The 21,879-nt window shown below is 41.7% G+C and overlaps 1 protein-coding gene across 1 annotated transcript; it reads left to right on the forward strand.

The window, feature by feature from the left end:
* Window positions 1-5,591: 5,591 nt before the first annotated feature.
* Window positions 5,592-18,167, forward strand: LOC121923782 (keratin, type II cytoskeletal cochleal-like). The gene is made up of 9 exons (XM_042454539.1): window positions 5,592-6,056; window positions 8,422-8,630; window positions 9,921-9,981; window positions 11,996-12,091; window positions 13,102-13,266; window positions 14,889-15,014; window positions 15,410-15,630; window positions 17,733-17,764; window positions 17,890-18,167. Exons 1-9 carry the CDS (start codon window positions 5,592-5,594, stop codon window positions 18,165-18,167), a joined length of 1,653 nt encoding a protein of 550 aa, XP_042310473.1.
* The last annotated feature ends 3,712 nt before the right edge of the window (window positions 18,168-21,879 follow it).

The raw sequence follows: 21,879 nt of genomic DNA on the forward strand, positions 1-21,879 counted from the left end.
TGTTACATAGTACTTGTATTGGAGTCCCAAGCTTCAAGGAATCACTATAATAAATTGCTGTTAACACAAGATGTGTACACTGATTGTGACTTTAGCTGGTGAAGAAGAAACTGAGAGGTGAGAGGATAGTCATCTTTAAATATCTGAAGGGATACCATGTAGAAGATGGAGGAAGTTTGTTTTCTGCTACTTCAGAAACTAGAATACAAACTTATGGATTCAGTGGAAGAAAAGAAAATATTCCATATACATATTCGGAAGAATGTCTTTACTGTAAGATCCATTTAACAGTGGAGCAGACTGTCTCAGAGGACGGAGGTTTTTAAGCAGAGGTTGGATGGACATCTTTCAGGAGTGCTTTAGATGTATATTCTTGCGTGCACAGGGTGGAAATAGATGGGCCTTGCAATCCCTTCCAACTCTATGACTCTGGGGCTGTAAACATACAACTAGTGTGAAAACAGACTTCTGTATTGGAAAGGCAGTGTTGTTTACCTGAACTGGGCTTAACCTCATGATCTCAGTAACCAAGAATCAACCATGGATCCTGGAAACATCAGGTCAATGTACTAAAAAACATTCAGGGGTAGCTGTGTTGGCCATAGAGCAAATCAAAAACCCACCAAACAATGATACCTTTATTGGATCAACCAAAATGCACAAGTTCATGTTGCAAGCTTTTGAAGCGCCACTGGATTCTTCATCCTGCAAGATGGTAAAAACCATACAGGAGGGGGGAAAACTGAAGATGTTAGCCATACACCTTCATTTTGCTTTTTTTTTTTTTTTTTTTTTTTTTGTTCTCAGTTCAGATGGTATGGAAGGGCATTGCTTGCAGGTTGGAACCTCCTCCTTCTGGCCATGTGGTCACTAGGAGATTTTCAGAGTCCAGGAAATTTAACATCCATTTGCCGAAAGAAAGAAAGAAAGAAAGAAATGCTTCTTTGCAATCCACTGAACTCCACTTTAACAGCTCTGGTTGCCTCCTGTTGCATTTTGGGATTTGTAGCTGAAGGAGGGGGGCATTTAGAATTCTCAGCCAGAAAGTTCTTAGGCCTCACTAAACTACAAGCTTTAGAATGCAACAGGAGGCAGCCAGAGCAGTGAAAGTGGAATAGCAGCACTATAAGAGCGCAGTGCAGTAATGTGAACAGTCTGCCAATTCTGTTTAAATGAAGCTTGAAGGGGCTACATCGTGCCTCAGTAGAAAAAAACAAAGCTAGTTCAGACAGGCTGGTACTTGTTGCCTTGCTTTTCACATCAAGGAAAAAAAATACTGGAAAGAGAAATCATATTAATAATGGACTAGGTAATTTGCCTGGTGTTGCCTGGGTTGGGGCTGATGATCTCATTACCATTTCAGTAAAACAAAGGAATGAGTGGCCTCTTGAAGCCATGTGCTGTATGAACGTGCTTCTTCTCTTCCATCCTGAAGCACAAGGCTGGTGTGTGTAATTCGGGAGGGGGGGGGGACTATAAGCTATCCTGGCTGCCAACTGCCTCCTGAAGCTGTTTGCTGTCTGAACATGCACAAAGCAGATCATTTGATGAAATTGTTGGCCACTGTGATCAGTGTGAGATCAAGGGGCAGAGAGGAGCAGAAACACATTCACTCACACCACACGACTGCATGAAAAGTGCAGATGGGTGCAATCACATGAAGGCATTAATGCAATAGCAGTGAGATTGAGAGCCTATTAACAGGTGTTGCTCATAAATGAAAAGATGCACTGCAGTAAAAAAAATGGAATGCAAGGCGGCAGCAGGATGGGTGATATTGTGTGATAAGTACCCACCAAAGCCACTTTTATCCCGTTAAAATTCTGTTTCTTCACCTCATGTGGTAAACTCCTTATTTTGCCACTGGAATAGTAAAATAGTTCCTTCCATTGCAGCTGACTAAGGAGCTGAACAGACTGCCCCTAAGGGGCAGCCTGCAGCTGCCCCTTTTAGTGCTGGATTGGGGCCACAGCAACTACACATTGTGGCCTTTAGGTGGCCTCTCCGCAGAACAAAAAGGAGTTGCAAAATGTGACTCCTTTTTGCACCACAGAAAGGGTGCCATATCTCTGGTGCTGCAGCTTTTTGGTGGTCCTTTGGTGCTGCATCATGTGGACGCAGTGCCAGAGGAGCATTGTCATGTTGCTCTCCATGTGGTGGGGCACACAGTGTCACTCCAGCATGGGGACAGAGTCAGGATTTGTGTCATGTAGACACCATGCCCCCACTCCACCCCCATGCTGGCCTTTGATGCCGGTTTGTACAGCCCCTAACTTGAGGAAAGGAAGGCCTTCATACCTCGCTCTTCCAAGCTCTTGCTACTGCTTCCCATTATCCAGCTTCTGTCAGGCAAGGCAGCTGCCTCACTGTGGGGATGAAACACTTGTTAGGACAGATAATTTCTGCAGTTTTCTCCCTACTATGGAAGAAAATGCATATTCCTTAACAGTATTTTCCTAGTATCCAAATGTCACAAATTCTTGTGGAGGAGTTATTGTGGGTTTTTGTACAAACATCCTGTTTTGTGCAGAAAACATATTTCCTATATAGCAAATAGTGTTTTATGTGCAGAAAACAGACAGGAGGAGGTTGCTAAAAAACCCAAACAAATCCCATGTGTATCTCTACATAGAATAATTGGTCCACAACACTTCAGGACATTTGAATACATTGAGAAAATTGTGTAAAATTTTTGCTTACTGGTATTTATTACTGTTCCCATCAGGATTTCCAGAGCTAAAAATGAAAAATATCAGATATTATTTTTCATCACTGTGTCCAGTAATAAGACTGTACCTGTTGCTGTTGTGTGCATTCAAGTTGTTTCTGATTTATGGTGACCCAAGGCAAACCTATCATGGGATTTTCTTGGCACGTTTCTTCAGAGATGGTTTGTGATTGCCATCCTCTGTGGCTGAGAGAGTGTGACTTGCCCCAGATCACCCAAGGGTTATCTGCATGAACAAAAAAAATGTAGTTTCAGCCTGCTTTGTGCCTCAGCTGTTTACATAGCAAACAAGGCCAACACATGAAACTGAAACTCAGACACAGCCATGCTGTGGGGTGAAAAACAGGAGCAAAACAATGCCCCTTTGCTCTGCTCTAATGCATAAAGTATGCAATATTGCACTGGTGTATAAACAGCACAATATGAATGTGAGAATGCAAGAAGGCCCAGATGGGTTACGGAAGTAATTTGGAGCATGTGTCCTGAGCCCAGTGAGACACAGCTACCGGCACCATTGCTTGCCATAGGTTTTTCTCCCCTTTTGTCAAGTTTACAGGCACACAAGTGCCCAATACACCATTGACCCATGCAACTGTGAACCTTCAACACACCCCATGAAGTGGAATTACAACAAACGTGGCAGGTCACCTATAATGCAATGGATGTAATAAAAACATACACAGACCAGTTAGTCCAATAAAGGGCCATTGGGTGAAGTGGGGGAGGACATGCATGAGGGATTCTCATGCCTGTGCTTTGCCAATGTGTCACTGGATGCACTGATGTACTGTGCGGGCAATGTATCACTCATGTGACTGTGTGGCCAATCACACAGGGCATCCCATAGCATAGCAGCTGGGAAGGACAAAAGAGGTAAATGGCAGTCACAGCCAATGTATTTGTGTGATGGTGTAAATGCATGGAGGGGAGGCAAAAAGGTAATAATAATTGAGCGCAGTGGTTTAATGCAGCATGGTGTGGACACCAGTGGGTGTCTGACCCACCTTTAGAGAAGGCTGTGCAGACAGTGGGCTTTCCAGTCGAGTTGAGAAAACCTGGGAACAGCCTGGTTTTTATTCTCCATCTACTTCAGCCCCTCAATGGGTTTACATGGCAAAGCCAGCATTCAAACCCTATTCTCAAGAGTTATAGGTCTTTATCTCACAAGGAAAATTGAGGGTTTAAACATCGATTATCCTGTGAAAATTGCACATTCATGATTAGCATTTTCATCATATTTATTTACATTCATTACCTTTGATCTGTGTTTTACATATTACTTTTCCATACAGTACACTCTATACAGAATTATAGAGTACATGAATTGAGTACAGTCTTCCCAAATTCTTACATGTTTCAATACATCTAACATATATTTACTGTTTATGTGACCCATCGATTATTCCATGTGCTCTATCCAATATCTAGTTACGGGTACCCATTCAGTTTCTCTTTTTTCCTTAGTTTCATTGTTAATTAGTGCAGTTAAGATGCCATATCTTTATATTCTAATACCTTTTGTAGCCAGTCCTCAATGCTTGGTATACATTCCAATTTCCAATTTTTTTGCTAGTAGAGTTCTTGCTGCTGTAATCAAATACAGCATGATTCTCCAAAGTGATTTTTCTGTCTTTCGCACAATCATGATTAGCATTTTCACATGACATCACAATTAAAGTGCCACCATCCCAGAAACAAACAGGCAATAAACAGCAACAAATCATTCATGGGGAAATCCCATGAATGATTTGTTGCTGTTTATTGCCTGTTTATTGCCAGGATAATGGCTTTTTAATCACAATGTGTATGAAAATGTCAATCACAATTGTGCCATTTCCATGCAATTTTCGCTGTTTAAACTCCTGATTTTCCCATGTGATAAAGTCTATAGCCCAGTGTTCAAGCCACTACATCATACTGGCTCTTTAAGTCTGGACCTGCAGGCACCAACTGGAGTCACAGAATTTGAAAACTCATGAAAAATGGTATACCAAAGGACAGAAAGAGCATGAATGACCTCAGCTACAACAACATTGGTGTAAGAGAGATTTCTTAGGGTCTCCACTCTTAAGGTTGCCTGTGGTCTGAAATAGCCAATCTGTATGCAACAACAATTTGTTTAGTTGTTATATTTATATCCCACTTTCCTGCCAGCAATGGGACACAGGGCAGATAACAAACAACAACACAAATATAAAGAAGCATGGCAGGGGGTTGGACTGGATGGCCCTAGTGGTCTCTTCCAACTCTATGATTCTATGATTCTATGATTCTAATGAATGTCTATTTGGCATATTAAATTTGAATCTGAGGTGGGGGCAAGGCTTATCCAGAATTTCTGGGTTTTTTCTTTTCACCAGATTGTACACACAGGCATTCTCAGGCTGATGTATACACTTAACAAGCCATTTATGTTTTTCCCACATATAAAATGAAGCAATCATCCCTTTGCTAACTCACAAGATGCTGAGTACATCAAAAGAGTCCCTTCCTCTTGCTTATTTTTTCTCTCTTTTAATCATCCCTATTAAAAAAGGAGGTTTGCAAGTCTAGTTTTTATGGAACTGGATTTCCCTGCCATTAAAAGAGCATTTACAGGAGATGCCCTTTTAAGTAGAAACCAAATCTCTGCTCAGCAAAATGGATAAGCAAACCTATTACCTCACACCCCAAGCTAATAAATGGCATGTAAGTGGACATTTGGGCTTGATTAGGCAGTCAAAGGCCATTCATCCCACAGATAAAAAGGGAGACCATTCCAATTCAGGTGTCAGTAAGAAGGAACCACCTGGAGATACTTTCCTATCTGCTCCAGCACTAGCAGGTTTAACATCAGCCTTCATTCTGTTATCCGCCAGCCGTCATGTCCTGCCGATCTTACCACGTTAGTTCAAGGGGTGGTGGTGCAGTCAGGAATTACAGTTCATCCTCAGCTGTTTTCCCAAGGAACGTGAAACGCTACAGTGCTGTCAGCACAGTCTCATACAAAGGGGGCAGCAATGTTGGTGCTAAGGCATTAGGCTTTGGGAGCAGAAGTCTTAGTGGTGTTGCATCCTGCCGGCCCAGAATTGCAATTGGTACCTACCGCCCCGTGAAATATGGATACAGTTTGGTGGGCCCCAGTCTTGGCTATGGTATGTCCAGCTTTGGCTACAGGGTTGGTGGAGTAAGTGGGTCTTGCCAAGCTGGCATTGCCCCAGTCACTGTCAACCCACACCTACTCCAGCCTCTCAACCTAGACATTGACCCCAACGTCCAATTGGTGAAGCAACAGGAGAAAGAACAACTGAAGACCCTCAACAACAAATTTGCATCGTTCATTGACAAGGTGAGTTCTGTGAGATCTCAGGCTACATTTGTGATGATTCATATAGACATTTCAATGCAGAGTTGTACAGCTTCTAAGATAGTGTGTGTGTGTGTGTGTGTGTGTGTGTGTATAATCTTAAAGAAATATGTTTTCATGTCCCAAGAAGGGGGAAAGGATAATGTTTTCTCGAAGTTATATATAGAGATTTAAATATGAGACTATTCTGGAATTTTTAATTGTGTCCTGTTTGCCTGAAACTCTTTGGGTGTTACTTTTGTGAAGATGATTACTGAACAATTTATTATAACACTTGGGGAGGGGGGGCAGAATACTGGTTCATGCAGCCCAGTTGGAAAACTTGCTTTTTGGATTCCCCCCCCCCCCAATTTCCTAGCCAGCATAGCCAATAGCAATTCTCAGAAATATAATCAACAAAAGTAACTTTTCCACATCCTGCCCACTGTTGCTTTTCCAGACTAGCAATAGCTGCCTAAGGTCTCAGCTAGTGACCTTTACTGTTATCTCCTGGGAAAGAAAACCTGGTCAATTTTGCTTTCTTCTTTCTGGATTTTTGAAAACTTCCTAAATTCTTTCCATCCTAAATATGTAATGTGTGACTGTTGCTAAACTCTGCCAAAAAGAGAGAGGAGGAAACAACATTCTCCACTATTTTCAATGGCCAAATTCAATAGGTGCACAGCTATTTCCAGGATGGAGAAGACCATGTTGTGCCTGCCTTCCACAAAGGTACTGAAAATGAAAAGCATTTCAGAAAAAAAAGAAGGGGAGAGCAACCTCCATTCGGCATCAATATGCTTGAATACACAGGGAATCAAATCCTCTCATTTATTGATTACAGTCCAGTATAACCTGTGCTGACAATACCAATAGCCCAGGGAGAGGGGCAGACAGAATTAGCATGTGACAAGAATTGGCTACCCAGTGGGTTTTGGTTTGTTTCCCTCTTGTTCTTCTAGTAACAAGACATGAGAAGATAGCATTTATATTTCAAGGCTGCATCCACACAGCAGAAACAATCCATAGATTTTTGTGGATTTTTCTAGCTATGAGGCCATGTTCTAGAGGGGTTCCTGACATTTCACCAGCAGCTGTGGCTGGCATTTTCAGAGAATGTTGACATGGAAGAGAGTGGGGTATATATATACTGTTGTCAACAACTAGCAGGTCAGCATGCACAGGGAAGCCATTGAAATCCATAAACACCTGGACAATTTCAACAGGAAAGAAGACACCCTTAAAATAAACAAAGTTTGGCTACTAGCCCTGCAAAACACCAAAATCGAAACCCAGTAAATGCAAATGCAAACCACCCAAGGTCGGGGGGTGGGGTTCCCAGCAGACACCCTGAGTCCTTGCCATACAATAACAGAACAATACACAGTTTAACATATAAATCGCTTCCTCTTAACCTATATATATATATATATATATATATATATATATATATATATATATCTATATCTCCTCCCAGTATATATACCTCACTCTCTTTCATGCCGGCATTCTCTGAAGAAGCCAGCCACAGCTCCTGGCGAAACGTCAGCAATAAACTCCTCTAGAACACAGCCTCATAGCCCGAAAAACCCACAAGAAACTATGGATGCTGGCCATGAAAGCCTTCAGTTTCACACAGAAATAATCCAGTTTAACACTATTATAACTGTCATGCTCCATTCTATGGAATTCTAGGAATTGTAGTTTGTTGTGGCACCAGAGCTCTCTGGCAGAGAAGGCTAAATGTCTCACAAAACTGCAGTTCCCAGAATGCCATATCACTGAGCCAGGGAAGTTAAAGTGGTGTCAAATTGGATTATTTCTGCAGTACAGATGCAGCCCTAGTGATGAAAGTAGGGCTATAGCTAATTGGTAGCACAAGTGCTTGATATGTAGAAGATCCCAGGTTTAAACCTTCACAAGACTAGAGTGAAAAAAGGTCCCTGTCTGAAACTCTGTCAAAGATAATACTGAACTATATATGATTGTAAAGTTTCATTCTAATTGGTTAGCTTATTAAATCAGAAATAATTAAAAACTGATGAAATGACCAGCAGCAAATTAAAATAATGAAAAGTGCAAACTAAAATTATGTCATTCAATATATAATGATTAAAATAACATTTTAATTTTTTTAACAAATTATCTCCAAACGTTCATTGCATGAGATCCTGGGTATTTTAGAACCATAATTACTAGGGATCTCAAAGCAAATACTCAGCATTTCACCTGTCCAAATTTCAATAGATTATTTGGGAGAATCAGGATAGATAAAGTGGTACAAAGCCAATCTAGGTTTGTAAGAGAGTATTCCAAACCCCACAAATGTTGATAATAACCAATGTTATTTTGGGGTTTGGGGAACTAGGTCCGGTTCTTGGAACAGCAAAACAAGGTGCTAGAGACAAAATGGAGCTTATTGCAAGAGCAGAAGCGGGTCAAGAGCAACATGGAGCCCATGTTTGATGGCTTGATCCATAAACTAAAGAAACAGCTTGAGACCCTGGCATGTGACCGCAGTAAGCTGGAGTCAGACCTGACCAACTCAAGGGACATATTGGAAGATTACAGGAGAAAGTAAGTGGAAGCCTTTACATAGCTAAGAACTAGACATACTTAAGAAGTCTCAACTTTATATGAAGCAGTGGCAGTTGCTTCCTCTCATGCTAATAGGCTGATGATATTCATTCCAGATCTTGCCTATCTTTAAATGAGTGCTGAAGCTATTTAGAGATAGTTTAAATGCCTTAGAGAACTCCAAGCCTGGATGAAAACCTGGAATCTATTCACTGCCCCACTAGCATGGGAGCTCTTCACCGTGGTAGTGGGGATTTACACGAAATACAAAGTATAAAAAGTTACATAGAAGTGTGTGTGTGTGTATATATATATATATAGAGAGAGAGAGACAGAATGGTGTAGTGGTTTGAGTGTTGGACTACAACTCTGCAGACTAGGGTCCAATTCCCCATTCAACTATGGAAACTCATGGGGTGACCTTGGGCAAGTCACACACCCTCAGCCCCAGAAAACCCTATGATAGGTTTGCCTTGGAGTTGCTGTAAATTGGAAACAACTTGAACACACACAACAATGATAGATAGATAGATAGGCCTACAGATAGAGATAGAAGTTGGTGGACATAAATAGAATCTCTTTTTACCCAGTGTTAACATTGTGTCTGGTGATTTTGCATATGCAAAGTTAATAGTTTCCATGGACAAGTAGTAAATCGAACCTTGATCTCCAGAGTTGTAGTCCAATGCTCAAACCACTACACCATGCTGGTTCTTTCGTTCTATCTATCTAGATATCTATACAACCCCACATTCTGAAAAGATTTAAAACATTCTGCACTTGGCACATACCAGGCTAAGCCTATGCAGGAGGATTGATTGATTGATTGATCTGCTACATACACATCTGTTTGTGATAGAGCCCTCTTGTAGACGTCAGGTTTTTTAAAACACACACACATTTGCTTGCTGCTGCCTTCTTGTTTCTTCTTCTGCCTTTATTAAAGATCTAGCAGGCCTTAAGTGAGATCTAGAGTCCCATCCCAGGTGAGAGAATGTAAGTCTAAGCTACAAGCCATATTTCCAGTGTTAGATAAATCATAAGGTAATAGTTGCACTACAAAAATCACGCTTTCTTCATGTTACCAAAATGTTGGCTGTGCTGTTTCACATTCATGTTCTTTTTCCCACTGGGCTTGGGGAAATGTACCCCCCTTTTTTCTTTTGCCACAACCCCCAGATTCCACAACAGCCCTCTGAGAGTTATAGTCCCCCCAAAACCTAATTTTCTCAAGCTTTGTTTTTACAGTACTGTATAAGAATATGCCCAAACCTGTTCGCTTCTTCACAGGTACGAAGAGGAATGCAATCGGCGAACAGGTGCTGAGAATGAGTTTGTAACACTGAAAAAAGTGAGTGGCTCAGAGTTCAACATAAATCAATAGAAACTCTTACTCTGCCCTTCATACACAGAGCATCCTTTTACATTTTAGTGCTCTAAAGAAAGGGTGGTTGACTGGGCTGAAGTGGAAAGAATGCATTGGTTTCCCTTTCCCCTGAACCCAATGGGATTTCCACAGCTTCCAAATTACTGTTCATGCCACCAAAATGCAACAACAGCCACCACATTTCCCAGTACCAAAGTTGTCAACAAAATTTGGTGCCAAATTGGATCAAGTCAAAGGTCGATCTAGTCTGGCTTTTTGCTTCCATCTTCCTTCTTCAATTGAGTGGCTTGTCATTAGGGGAAGCAAAGCATAGCTCAAGGGAAAGCCTCAAATTATGAAGTTCTGGTTGTTCCTCTCTGACTTCTAAATGTGTAGTTCCACCCACTCCTAAAAAGGTTTTTCCCCAAGCTGAAGGAGTGAACAGACACTGACAATTGGTAACAGCTACTGTGTGGTGTAACTGTATCCATGCACACACACATGGGAGCATAAATCTTTTTCTTCTCCAACAGGGAAGAGGGTCAGGGAAGAGTGACTAAACATAGGCCCGGGACAGACTGCTGAGAAACAGCGGCCTGCCGGCACCCATTTTTGCTCCGCAGGGATGGCACAGCCCCCAAATGGCACTCTGTCACTGCAGAGCAAAAAGAACCTGGTATTTCTAGGTTCTTTCTGCGGCACCACAGTGATGTTGTGAGTGCGCCATTGGAGCACTTGTGATGTAAGCAACGTATGGTGCCATGCGGACACCTTGAGGTGCTTATGTCAGACTGGCAGTGCCCATGTACATGGAACACCACCATTGTAACGGCGTCAGTACGTACTAGGGTTAAAGACTGTGCAGTTGCAGCATGGTCCCTAACCCTACTATCAGCCCTGGTACACCGTTTATTGGTGGTATGTACCAGGCCATAGAAGGGTAAAACACATGGTAGCAGGGTAGGACAAACTTACATTTTTAACCAGGAGCCCAGCTGGCCAAATCAGCAAGAGAAACAAATTACTGTATATACTCGACTATAGGTTGACCTCATGTATAAGTCCAGGGCAGGTTTGGGAGCCAAAATTATGGATTTTGATATGACCTGTGGATAAGTCGAGAGTAAAATGTAGGAGCACATAACAAAGGAGATAACAATGCCAAAGAACTTACAAAATTTCCAGCAGGCATCATTGTTTGTGCTCACAACAAAGACCGGATGGATGTGAGGGCAGAATGGGCACCAGTGCTTCCAGGACAGATTACGCCCTTGCCTTTTTTACATATAAGAATTGAAGTGCATTACTTACATTGACCCATGGATAAATTGATACAGGTTTTTGGGGTTAATTTTTTTGACATTTTCTAGATTTATACATGCTTAAATGCAGTATTTACTGTTAAAGGATAAATACTATACATAGAAGCCAATGTATCCTAGAAGTATGCGCTGAAATTTTTATTCTGAGTATCCTGAGGAATTGCTGGATTTCTATTCGGGTTCTGTCATCCACTAAGTTTTGCTTATTTTGATTGGATTTGCTTTAAAAAATACCACCCTGAAGCTCTCAAAACCACCTTTCATGCACTTTACAAACACTATAATTTGAAAGCAGAAGTCACTTTCCGTTGCAAATTTGGGACAAAACAGGGAAGCTCACCACAAGTGCACAGGTGCAAAAATGAGCAGTTGTCTACCACCATTGTTCCCTTGGAATAGGTCATTGTCAGGACATTCTAACCAGGGTACTGCCTTGGATAAGAATCTGTGTGCTCAAATGGAGCAAATCCCTTACTGAGACTTGGGAGACCCAAAGTGGATTTCACTGGGTGACTTTGATTCCGTTATACTTCCTCAGTCTGATTTACCTCACAGAATTATGAGTGGAGAGTAAGGGGGAAAGTGGAAACTCAAACTCACGGAGTAACTCAATATATAAAGAAATAATCGAATAAATTAAAGTATCTTATTTTATTGTATTTCTGTCCAATGTCTAGGATGTTGACGGCATATACATGAACAAGGCTGACCTGGAAGGCAAAGTAGAAAGCTTAATGGAAGAGATCAGTTTTCTGAGGTGTTTACATGACATGGTAATGCTATTTCCTATGCTACACCATGCAGTCCCTCCCCTGCTTTAAATTTGTGCTCCCCTATCTTTCTAAAAGGAAGAGAAAGTAAGTTGATAAATGAAAAATAAAAAAATAAAAACTTAAATCATTGCAGAAGTATTTTGACATATGTGTTGATGCAAGGTTATGACAGACAGAGACTATTTTGCTTTTTCAGAAGAGCAAAAACCAAGTCGTGTTAAAGATATTCATGCAATATTACTGTAAAGAATTAAGAATCAGATCTTGTACAAGGAGACATCGGCCCTCCAGAGGCAGTGTGGAAGGAAAAACCCTTTCTGGAGGGTTGTTGCTGTTAAGATGACTGGTAGCAAAGACATTGCCTTTTCCAGATTTAAACAAACGGTAAGGTTAGCTTCTAAGGAGATGTATGTATGTTATTAACAGAAGCCAAAGAATACCTAAAATGCTTGAATTGAAAACAGAGGCTCCATCTGCACTGGAAAATTAATGCAGTTTGACAATGCTTTAACTGCCATGGCATAATGCTATGGCTTAATGCTATGGAATTCTTGGATTTGTAGTTTTGTGAGATATTTAGCCTTCTCTGCCACAAATCTCTGGCGCCTCACAAAACTACAAACCCCATGATTCCATAGCATGACAACATGGTAGTTAAAGTGGTGTCAAGCTACATTAATTCTGCAGTTCAGATGCACCCACAGATAAATAAAGTCAAAGAATGGTATTCAAATAACTCTGTTATCCACGCCTCTGGAAACCCACTCTGTAAGAAGAACTATCTGGATGCACCTAGGCTAGAAGACAGCTTGTTTTCACTGAAGATATTAGGATCTGTCAGACGAACATGGCAGTCAACCCTGCCATTAGTTGTAGTGAGACCATTGCCCAATTTGTGACCTTAGACCAGCTAAGCAAATGTGTTTTGTGGCTGGCAATCCTTCACTGCTAAGCCATGTCAAAGGAGGGGACTGGGTTGTTCTGATGAAATTCATATGTATTCCATGCAGGAACTGCAGGAACTGCACTCCTGCATCTCAGATACCTCAGTTATTGTGCAAATGGATAACAGCCGAGATCTGGATTTGGATAGCATCATTGCTGAGGTCAAAGCCCAGTATGAAGACATTGCAAACAAGAGCCGCTATGAGGCAGAGTCATGGTACCAGTGCAAGGTGAGAATCCTATTTCTTTGTATGAAAAAGGATAATTAATTCTTGTATGGGCATAGTGCATCATGGAATCAATGTATTAAAAAGGGAGGTCAGTTCCAAGGCAAAAGTGTTAACATGGAACCAAGAAATAATGGACAATATTAGTACTGTTTTAAGCTTTCCTTTTTATCTTTTGGGCCCAGATGGGAAGGGATTTGTTTTTGAGTTTTTAGCATTGTTGTTATTATTACTAGTAGGAATGAGTATGTAAGAGCCAGTATGGTGTAGAGGTTTGAGTATTGGACTATGGAGACCAGGGTTCCATTCCCCACTCAGCCATGAAGCCCACTAGATGACGGGCAAGTCGCATGCTCTCAGCCTCAGGGGAAGGCCATGAGGCAAACTCCTCTGAACAAATCTTGTTAAGAAAATCCTGTGATAGATTCACCTTAGAGTCACCATAAGCTGGAAACAACTTGAAGGCACACAACACAGAGTGTGTAAATGTAAAACATGCAAAAAAATTCCTCCCATAGAAGCCATTATGTGGGAGACAGATTAGAAAAGGAGGCATGGGTTAGTTTGTTTCCCATCTTGGGTACTGCAGTCCATCACAGCTTTATGTGTGGAGCACCATCATCAGTAAGTATGTTCCTTGATGTCCATAGGAGATGCATACCAACCAGAAGAAAACATGCTCTGCCCAAGATCACCAACTCCTGACACTGGATGACAAACAAGCAATATTCTGTCTCTATGTCTTTTTCTAGTAGTTTCTGTTTTTGCATGCAGGACAGCTCTGTGCTTCTGAGATTGATGAGAAAATAGAAAGCAGAAATGGAGGGACAGAACAAAGGATTAGTGAGGGAGAGGTGAGAAAGACAACTCAAGTCAAGATACAAAGGGCTCTCACAGCACTATTGAGACTAATTGTGCAAAAGAAGTTGTAGCATAAGCTTTTGGATGCATCTGAGAAAGTAGACCAAGGCCCGGTACATACCGCCAAGAAGTGGCGTCCATGAGGTGATTCTAGGGTTAGGGACTGTGCACCAACCACATGGTCCCTAACCCTAGCACATCATGGCATCCTTGTAATGGCATCCTCCCATCCATATGGGAGCTGCCATCGTGAGGTAAGTGACGTCCAGCATATAGACGTTGCTGTGCATCACTTCAGTGTGCCAATGGTGCACTCGTGACATTGGTGCAGTGTCCAAAGAAGACAGATTCTTTTTGGGGTGGAGGGGCGCTGTGCAGTTTGGCTGCTGCATCCCTCCAGAGGAAAACCAGCCGCCTCCAGCCCGCCCTTTCGGGGTGGTTTGTTTTGTGCCCAAGTCTACAAAAGCACATGCTACAACTTCTTTCCCACAGTTAGTCTCAAAGGTGCTAGAAGATCCCTTTCTATACTGATATTCCAGACTAAAACATCTCTGTTCTAAATTCAAGTCAAGCTGCAACTTGTTTAATCTTATCATCCCGTGATCCAATTACTGTAACTTCAGTAAACTGTAGTAAATCCTAAAATATTTGATCTAAAAAAATACAGGAGGTTAGAGCAATAGCTTGGATAATTAGAGACTGACTCACCCAGAAGTGGTTGTAATGGTTAGGAGGCTTTTCACATTGAATCTTTGCTTTTTAAGTATGAAGAGATGAGGGCAACAGCTGGCAAACATAGTGACCACCTACGTGACACCAAGAATGAGATCATGGAGTTGAACCGTGTGATTCAGAGACTGAAGACTGAAATTGACGGCGCCAAAGGCCAGGTAATTCTGGTTTGGTTTTCTGTGGTATTGATGTCCTGTGAATTATGGTTTCTACTGATAGGCACAGAGGGATGTGGGGAAGCAGTGAGTCAAGCACGGACAAAAGAAAGACATTTATAACATCACACTCCCAATGAATCTTTTGAAGCAAATAATTATATTGTCTCAACTCTAATCCTTTTAAACATGATGGTTATAAGATATAATAAGATTTGAACTTGTTGGGCACATCTTCCCACATAACTTATTCTAGATGTCATTGTAGTTTGAAAGGTATTTTCTACTCTTGCCCAAACCCAGCTATGTGTCTTTCAGTCTGCAACCATAATGTTACATTTATTCAGAATAGTTATATTGTTAGGCCCAACAGCTGAGAATAAATGTCATCTCTGCAGCGTAACAAGATGGAGGCTGCCATCGCAGAAGCTGAGGAGCGAGGAGAAATGGCTCTCAAAGATGCCAAGTGCAAGCTGACAGAGCTGGAAGATGCCCTCATAAAAGCCAAGGCAGACATGGCCCGCCAGCTGCGGGAGTACCAGGAGCTGATGAATGTCAAGCTGGCCTTGGACATTGAGATCGCCACTTATAGGAAGATGCTGGAAGGAGAGGAGAGCAGGTGATGTATTGGTTTATTTGTACCCTGACTTTTCTCCAAACTAGGGCTCAGGTTATCAAGGCTAAGCTAGGACTGAAGGTTGCTGCAATTTTTATTGCATTTTTTTTCTGTTCAGGTGCTTATTAGGTTTGCATTTTGATATATACCAAGCTAATTCACACTCCCTGAACTAATAGATGAACTAGAATACAAGTTTCTTCCTCATTGCACACTTCTCTGAATTTTGTGGTGGAAAGAAATACATACAAAATGTGTATAGCTGAGGAAATTGTGCACATACATGTGATACCTTAAAAGAAATGTGTAGAAAAAATATGCATTTTCGTATGCATTTTCTATGAAAAAGATTTAGAGGTCTTAGTGGTGCACCAGCTTAAACTGAGTCAACAATGTAATGTGGCTTTCAAAAAGGCTAAGACAATTCTAGGCTTTATCAACAGTAGTGTCCAGATCAAGGGATTCGAAGACGTAGCAGGTTATCACACAAGTCATGTTCTCTCCATGGGTTGCATTAATGTAAAGAAACACATACATACTGGTTAGGGAGCAGTCCCCATCACACGTCTGCAACCACTGTAGCAGCCATTACCACTCCGGCATTCTCTTTCCCAGCATGCTCCCTAAACTTGCCTCTCTGCCCTATTGCTTTACCAGCATGTTTTTGTTTTTTAACTTTTATTATTCTCTCTCTTTTAAAAGCTATTTAGATATTATAGCAATGTTATTTAGATGTGAAGGGGAGAAAATATTTTTTTTTAAAAAAAAGAAAGAATACAGGCTGCTTGTGAATAGTGAGGGGAGCAATGGAGAGAAGTAAATTGACACAACATGAATGCCCAATGCTGGGACTTCATCTAATGCAACAGCAGCACTGTTGACAGCAATTGACAAGGAAAGCTTGTCAGTGAAAAGATGTACGTTAGTCACAGATGGAGGACAGACTAGCTATAGCTCAGCCATGGTGTCATCAGATAAGGTTTGGCCATAGACACATCTGTTGTGTTTTAATTCCACTTTTTAGCCTCATGTGATAATCTCCATAGTCATGTTAGTCTGGAAAACCAGTATGCAAAGGGTTCTTGTAGAACCTTTGAGACTAACTGAAAGAAAATAACTGGCAACATGTTTGGGGGCTGCATAACTAGTTCTTTGTTTCAGCTAATTTCAAAGGTGCTGCAAGATCCCTTTGCATACTGATCAAGGGATGTAAGAGTGCCATTCTATTCAAGCTTTGGTGAGACCTCACCTGGAATACAGTGTCCAATACTGGACACTACAGTTCAAAAAGGAGGTTGACAAGCTGGAACATGTTTAGAGGAGAGTGACCAAGATAATAAGGGGTCTAGAAGCCATGTCCTGTGAGGAGTGGCTTAGAGAACTGGAAATGTTTAGCTTGGAGAAGAGATGAGTGAGAGGTGATATGACAGACATTTTAAAATGTTTTAAGGGATGCCATATTGATGATGGAGTAAGCTTGTTCTCAGCTGCTCTGGAGACTAGAACATGAACCACACTGGATTCAAATTGCAAGAAAGGAGATGTCACCTAAACATTAGAAAGAATTTCTTGACAGTAAGAGCTATTCCACACCTCAGATGGTGGAATCTCTTCTTTAAACAGATTTTGGATGACTGTCACTTGAGAATGCTTTGATGGTGTGCCTGCATGACAGGGCTTCGACTAGAGGGGCCCTGTGGTCCCTTCCAGCCCTATGATTCTATGATCCTAGGATCTTTACGTTGGCTTTTTCTTTACCCAAAATTAACAATGCAGACATGGGAATTAATGAATATGGACTTCAGAAAGCTCACAAGTTGTAAAACCTAAGCAGCCTGATTCCTCCATCCCTGTTATGGGGAAAGAGAGAGATTGGGGAAATGTGGCATGTGGCTTCAGCACCCTTTGCTGGAGCTGCCAAGTCTTCTGTGACCTACTGCCAAAGCCTTGCACCTCTCCAAAATCAATGTGGCCAAGAATCACTTGGAAAAGTTAAAACAGAGAGGCTACCCCACTTGGTGAGCCACGTGGGGCATCTCTTCCAAAAGAAATGCAATATGCATGATACAATAGATGTGTGAGATTTTTCCATTTTCTTTGAACAGGTTGTGTGCTGATTCCTGTCCAGTAAACATCTGTAAGTAGTCTTTTTGAGAATTGTCCCCCAATCCACCCTACCCTACCCCACCTTTGTAATCAATCTTATACAGATGTTTCAGCTTTGGAAATGCATAATCCTGTCTTGTTTACTTCTTGCTTTAGCTGTCTGTCGGACCCAGGGTGGACTGATGTGTGATCCCGACCCTTGTATTGGAGGAGGATATGCTTCTAGTAGCAGGAGCTTTGTCAGAGGCGGAGGGATTGTGAGCAGTAGCGGAGGTGGAATGTGTAGCCCCGGCATTGGGAGAAAAATCTCCTCAACCAGTGGCACTGAGCTAGGGGGCCCTTGTCTGTCTGTTGGAGGATACAGCGCTGGAAGCACAAAAAGCTCTAACGTCAAGTTTGTGTCCACTTCCACTTCCTTTAGAACAAAATATTAAAAAAGAAAAGAAAAGGCAGCTCAATCTGAAAGGTGAACTTTACGCTTCAGCGGGGAAAACCACAGTGTTCCAAAATGTGCATTTAGGAGGCTTCTTTGTCTATTTCTATCTCTAACCAGTCATGCACAGCTGGTTAGAAAATAAGAATGGATTTGGTTCAGTTGTATGTGGTGCACATATATAGATCAAGCATTGCTTTTACACTTCAGGTCCTCACAGCCAGGGCTTTTCTCCCTGTTGATCCTAACTGAGAATGTGACTCTGGACCCTCATAAGGGAAGATCAGCAGTGGGGCACATGACCTGTTTTTCAGCTAAACTTATCTGCCTCTGCTAATCTTTTCAACGAGACGCCTCTCTCATTTGAATGTAGGGCTCATCCCAAGAAAGGTAGAATTCAGTTCCACTGCTGTTTGCCGTAAGAGAAGATTTGGTTGAATGTGGACTGCTTGGCCTGTTGAATCCCAAATGGCAAGTAATATCCTGAAATCATTCTGTACATATCCTTGGGCTAAATATCCATGTGGAAATCTGTCTTTTCCCAACATGTGCACCATTTGATCTGCTAGCAGCTCTGATTAGCAATTGTATTCCTTCCTCGCTGTTTTGAGCAGAAATGAGGATCTCACATGGATAAAGTCCTACCACTGTTCCTGTGGTTTGCATTTCTCTTTGGTTCTGTATTATCTTAATAAATCTGTACAGCATATAGCTTCCAATGGGATGAAATATTAGCTTTGTGAAAAGATGCATGGCTACTATTGCTACTATTATATACAGTTTGCCTTGGGATCTAATGTGACTTTGTTGTATGCATGTATGTTATTTCCAGCTTACAGCCTCCCTAAGGTGACCCTATCATGGGGTTTTCCTGGCAAGATTTTTTTAGAGTGTGTTTTGCCTTTGCCTCCCTCTGAGGCTGAAAACGTGACTTGCTTAAGGTCAATCAATGGGTGTTCGTGGCCGAACAGGGATTCGAACCCTGGTCTCCAGATGCTAATAACTGACCTGATTTGCTGATTGTTGATCTCTATGTATCAAAAATGGCACCATCCATTTTCAGGAAGAAAACGGCATTGCAAAAGTATAACAGATATTTAGGGGAAAGGGAGAAGCGTTACAGGAATGGATCCCAAACAACTCAGTAAGTTCTGAATGTGCTCATGGTGCATACAATGCTGACTGAATAATTTGTTAAAAGGAAAGAGTTATATGAAGAGAAGAGAGACTCATTGACTATTAAGAAAGATGGGAAACTGAGGGATGGGGGAGGATAATGCAGTGGAGTACCTTGGCTCCTGAAATCATATCCTCTTTTCAATCACTAATAATGTGAGGCAAGAATTCTGGAAATACTTTTAAATTCTTGCCAGGGTTTATGCCCAAAGTGCCATTATGATTCCACATTTTGAAACAGCGCCACCATTTTGCATTCCATCAACCATGTGTACTGTCTCACCCATTCCATGCCTCTGTTTAATTTTACCTCTCCTACTGAGGTGGGGTGGGAGAAGCAACATAGAATGGCTGGTGTGCCTGATTGATTTCTTTTAATAAGTCCCTCATAAGCAAATATGCACAAATGCAAAATGCACATATGCACAAATGCAAAATGCAATAAAGTAGCTTTATTGGAAACAAAAAATATCCAATAATGGCATGTGAAGAAAGCAAGAATAAGGAATAGAAACATTTGGATTAGGGAGCGGAAACGTCTGAAAATAGTCAATTAGGCAATCCTTTCAGTTACAGCTAAAGTTTTGCAGGACCAATGAAAATGGCCCCAACACCTTGCATTTAAGACCCAAAGTTTGCTAACTGTTTTGTAGTATTCTGGTTTATCCTAAAGATACTTTATAACTTTTTTATTAGGACGTTTTGGTTGCTTCTAGAGGTACTTATCAATGGCTTTTTTCCCTGGAAAAGTTGATCAGGCAAATCCATCCAGGTTACTGTGCATGTAGCCACAAAACAGTAGAAAGTACGATCATTCTAAAGTTTTTTCCAATATGTCTTTAGTTGGCTCCAAGAGCCAACATGGCATAGTGGTTTGAGTATTAGACTATGACTCTGAGATCAGGGTTCAATTCCCGCTTGGCCATGGAAACTCACTGGGTGACCTTGAGCGAGACACACACTCAACCCCAGAAAACTTGTCACCTCAGGGTCAACATAAGTCTGAAACAACTTGAAGGCACACAATAACAAGTCTGGTTCAACTTGAACAGTATTACTAAAAGTGGTGGTTTATGAACCTGTGCTAGCCATAAGACAACAGATGTTCTTTCCAAGGGAGGTTTCAGAGAACTAGGTAAATATGATAATGGCATAAATAATCAATCTCCAGCATGGGGAAAATGCTGGTCCATCAGAGCTGATATTAGGTTATGTTACCTGTTGTTTTCATAATACCAGAGGTCTGAGGTCACAGGGAAAGAGCTGGCAACATAATTACCTCCCATGACAGCAACAAACTTTTGCAGAGCTGGATCTCCTAGCTGCCAGAAAAAGAGCCAAAAAAAAGGGGAGATGGAAAGTGGGGAGGGAGATATAGTAACAAAAGATATAACCTTTTCCAGCCCAGGCACACAGCCACAATGCTGACACAAAGTTAGGACCAGGCAAGCTTAGTCCTAATTAATTTCTATTACTGTACTTCCTAGCTATGAAAGAGTTTGGATTCAACTCAACCCCAGCAAGACTAGAGGTAGTTCAACTGATTCTCAGAAATAGCCATGTTAGTCTGAAAAATCAGTGTAGCATCTTTGAGACTAACAGAAGCACCTTTGAGACTAACAGCACCTTTGAGACTAACAGAAAGCACCTTTGAGACTAACAGAAAGAAAAAGAGTTGTCTTAGATGTGAATCTGCTTGTTCAAATGCAGGCATCTTAGGAAGTAGATCCAAGTCTACAAAAGCTCACGCTACCAGCTTCTTTCAGTTAGGGTTTGTCCGCATGGGCCAAAAAGCCTGTGTTATTCCTGGCCTTGTGTCATCCAGTTCAGATGATGCAGTCCATAACCCTAGGGCCAGGATCAGGCCCAGTTCTGCCAGATCAAACATGGATCCAGTGGATCTAGCCTGATCCCAGAGTAAACAGCCTTTATCCCTGAGTAATTTGATTCCTGGGTTGCTGCAAAGTTTCCTAGAAACTCTGCAGCACCCCGGCTGTTTAGACAGCTCTTTGCAGTCTTTACCTTATTACACTGTTGCTCATACTCAGAAGCCCCCTCTCACCATGTCTAATGTGAAAATGGGGTGCCTGGCCATGTAGGTGCAAGCAATGTTGCAGCAAGGTAAGGAGCAGGTGCTGTTAGCAGTTCCCGGATTGGTGTGGGGACAGGCGTGTAAACACTCATCTGTCACCGCACTTACCTGGGTACTGACCTGAGTGAGCACAGAGGCCCAAATAACCTGGACTCAGCCTTTGCATACTGGCCCTCAGAAAATTAGCATGGCACTGTCAATCAGGAAGTTACTTCAACCAGAAAACAGATATTTTATTTGAGGACCAGATATTTCTATTTTTCTATTCCCACTTTCTCTCTCAGTCCACAAGGCATTAACAATCTCTTGCTTGGGAACAATTTGAAGGACATTTCTAGTAGCAGGTTCAGAAATATTTGTATTTTGTTCTGCCTCACAGACTCCTTTATTTTCCACACAGAGGCACAGATTAAGTATGCAGGGGACACAAAACATAGTGTGGTGT

Source organism: Sceloporus undulatus, chromosome 2 (assembly GCF_019175285.1).
Source record: "Sceloporus undulatus isolate JIND9_A2432 ecotype Alabama chromosome 2, SceUnd_v1.1, whole genome shotgun sequence".
Taxonomy (NCBI): domain Eukaryota; kingdom Metazoa; phylum Chordata; class Lepidosauria; order Squamata; family Phrynosomatidae; genus Sceloporus; species Sceloporus undulatus.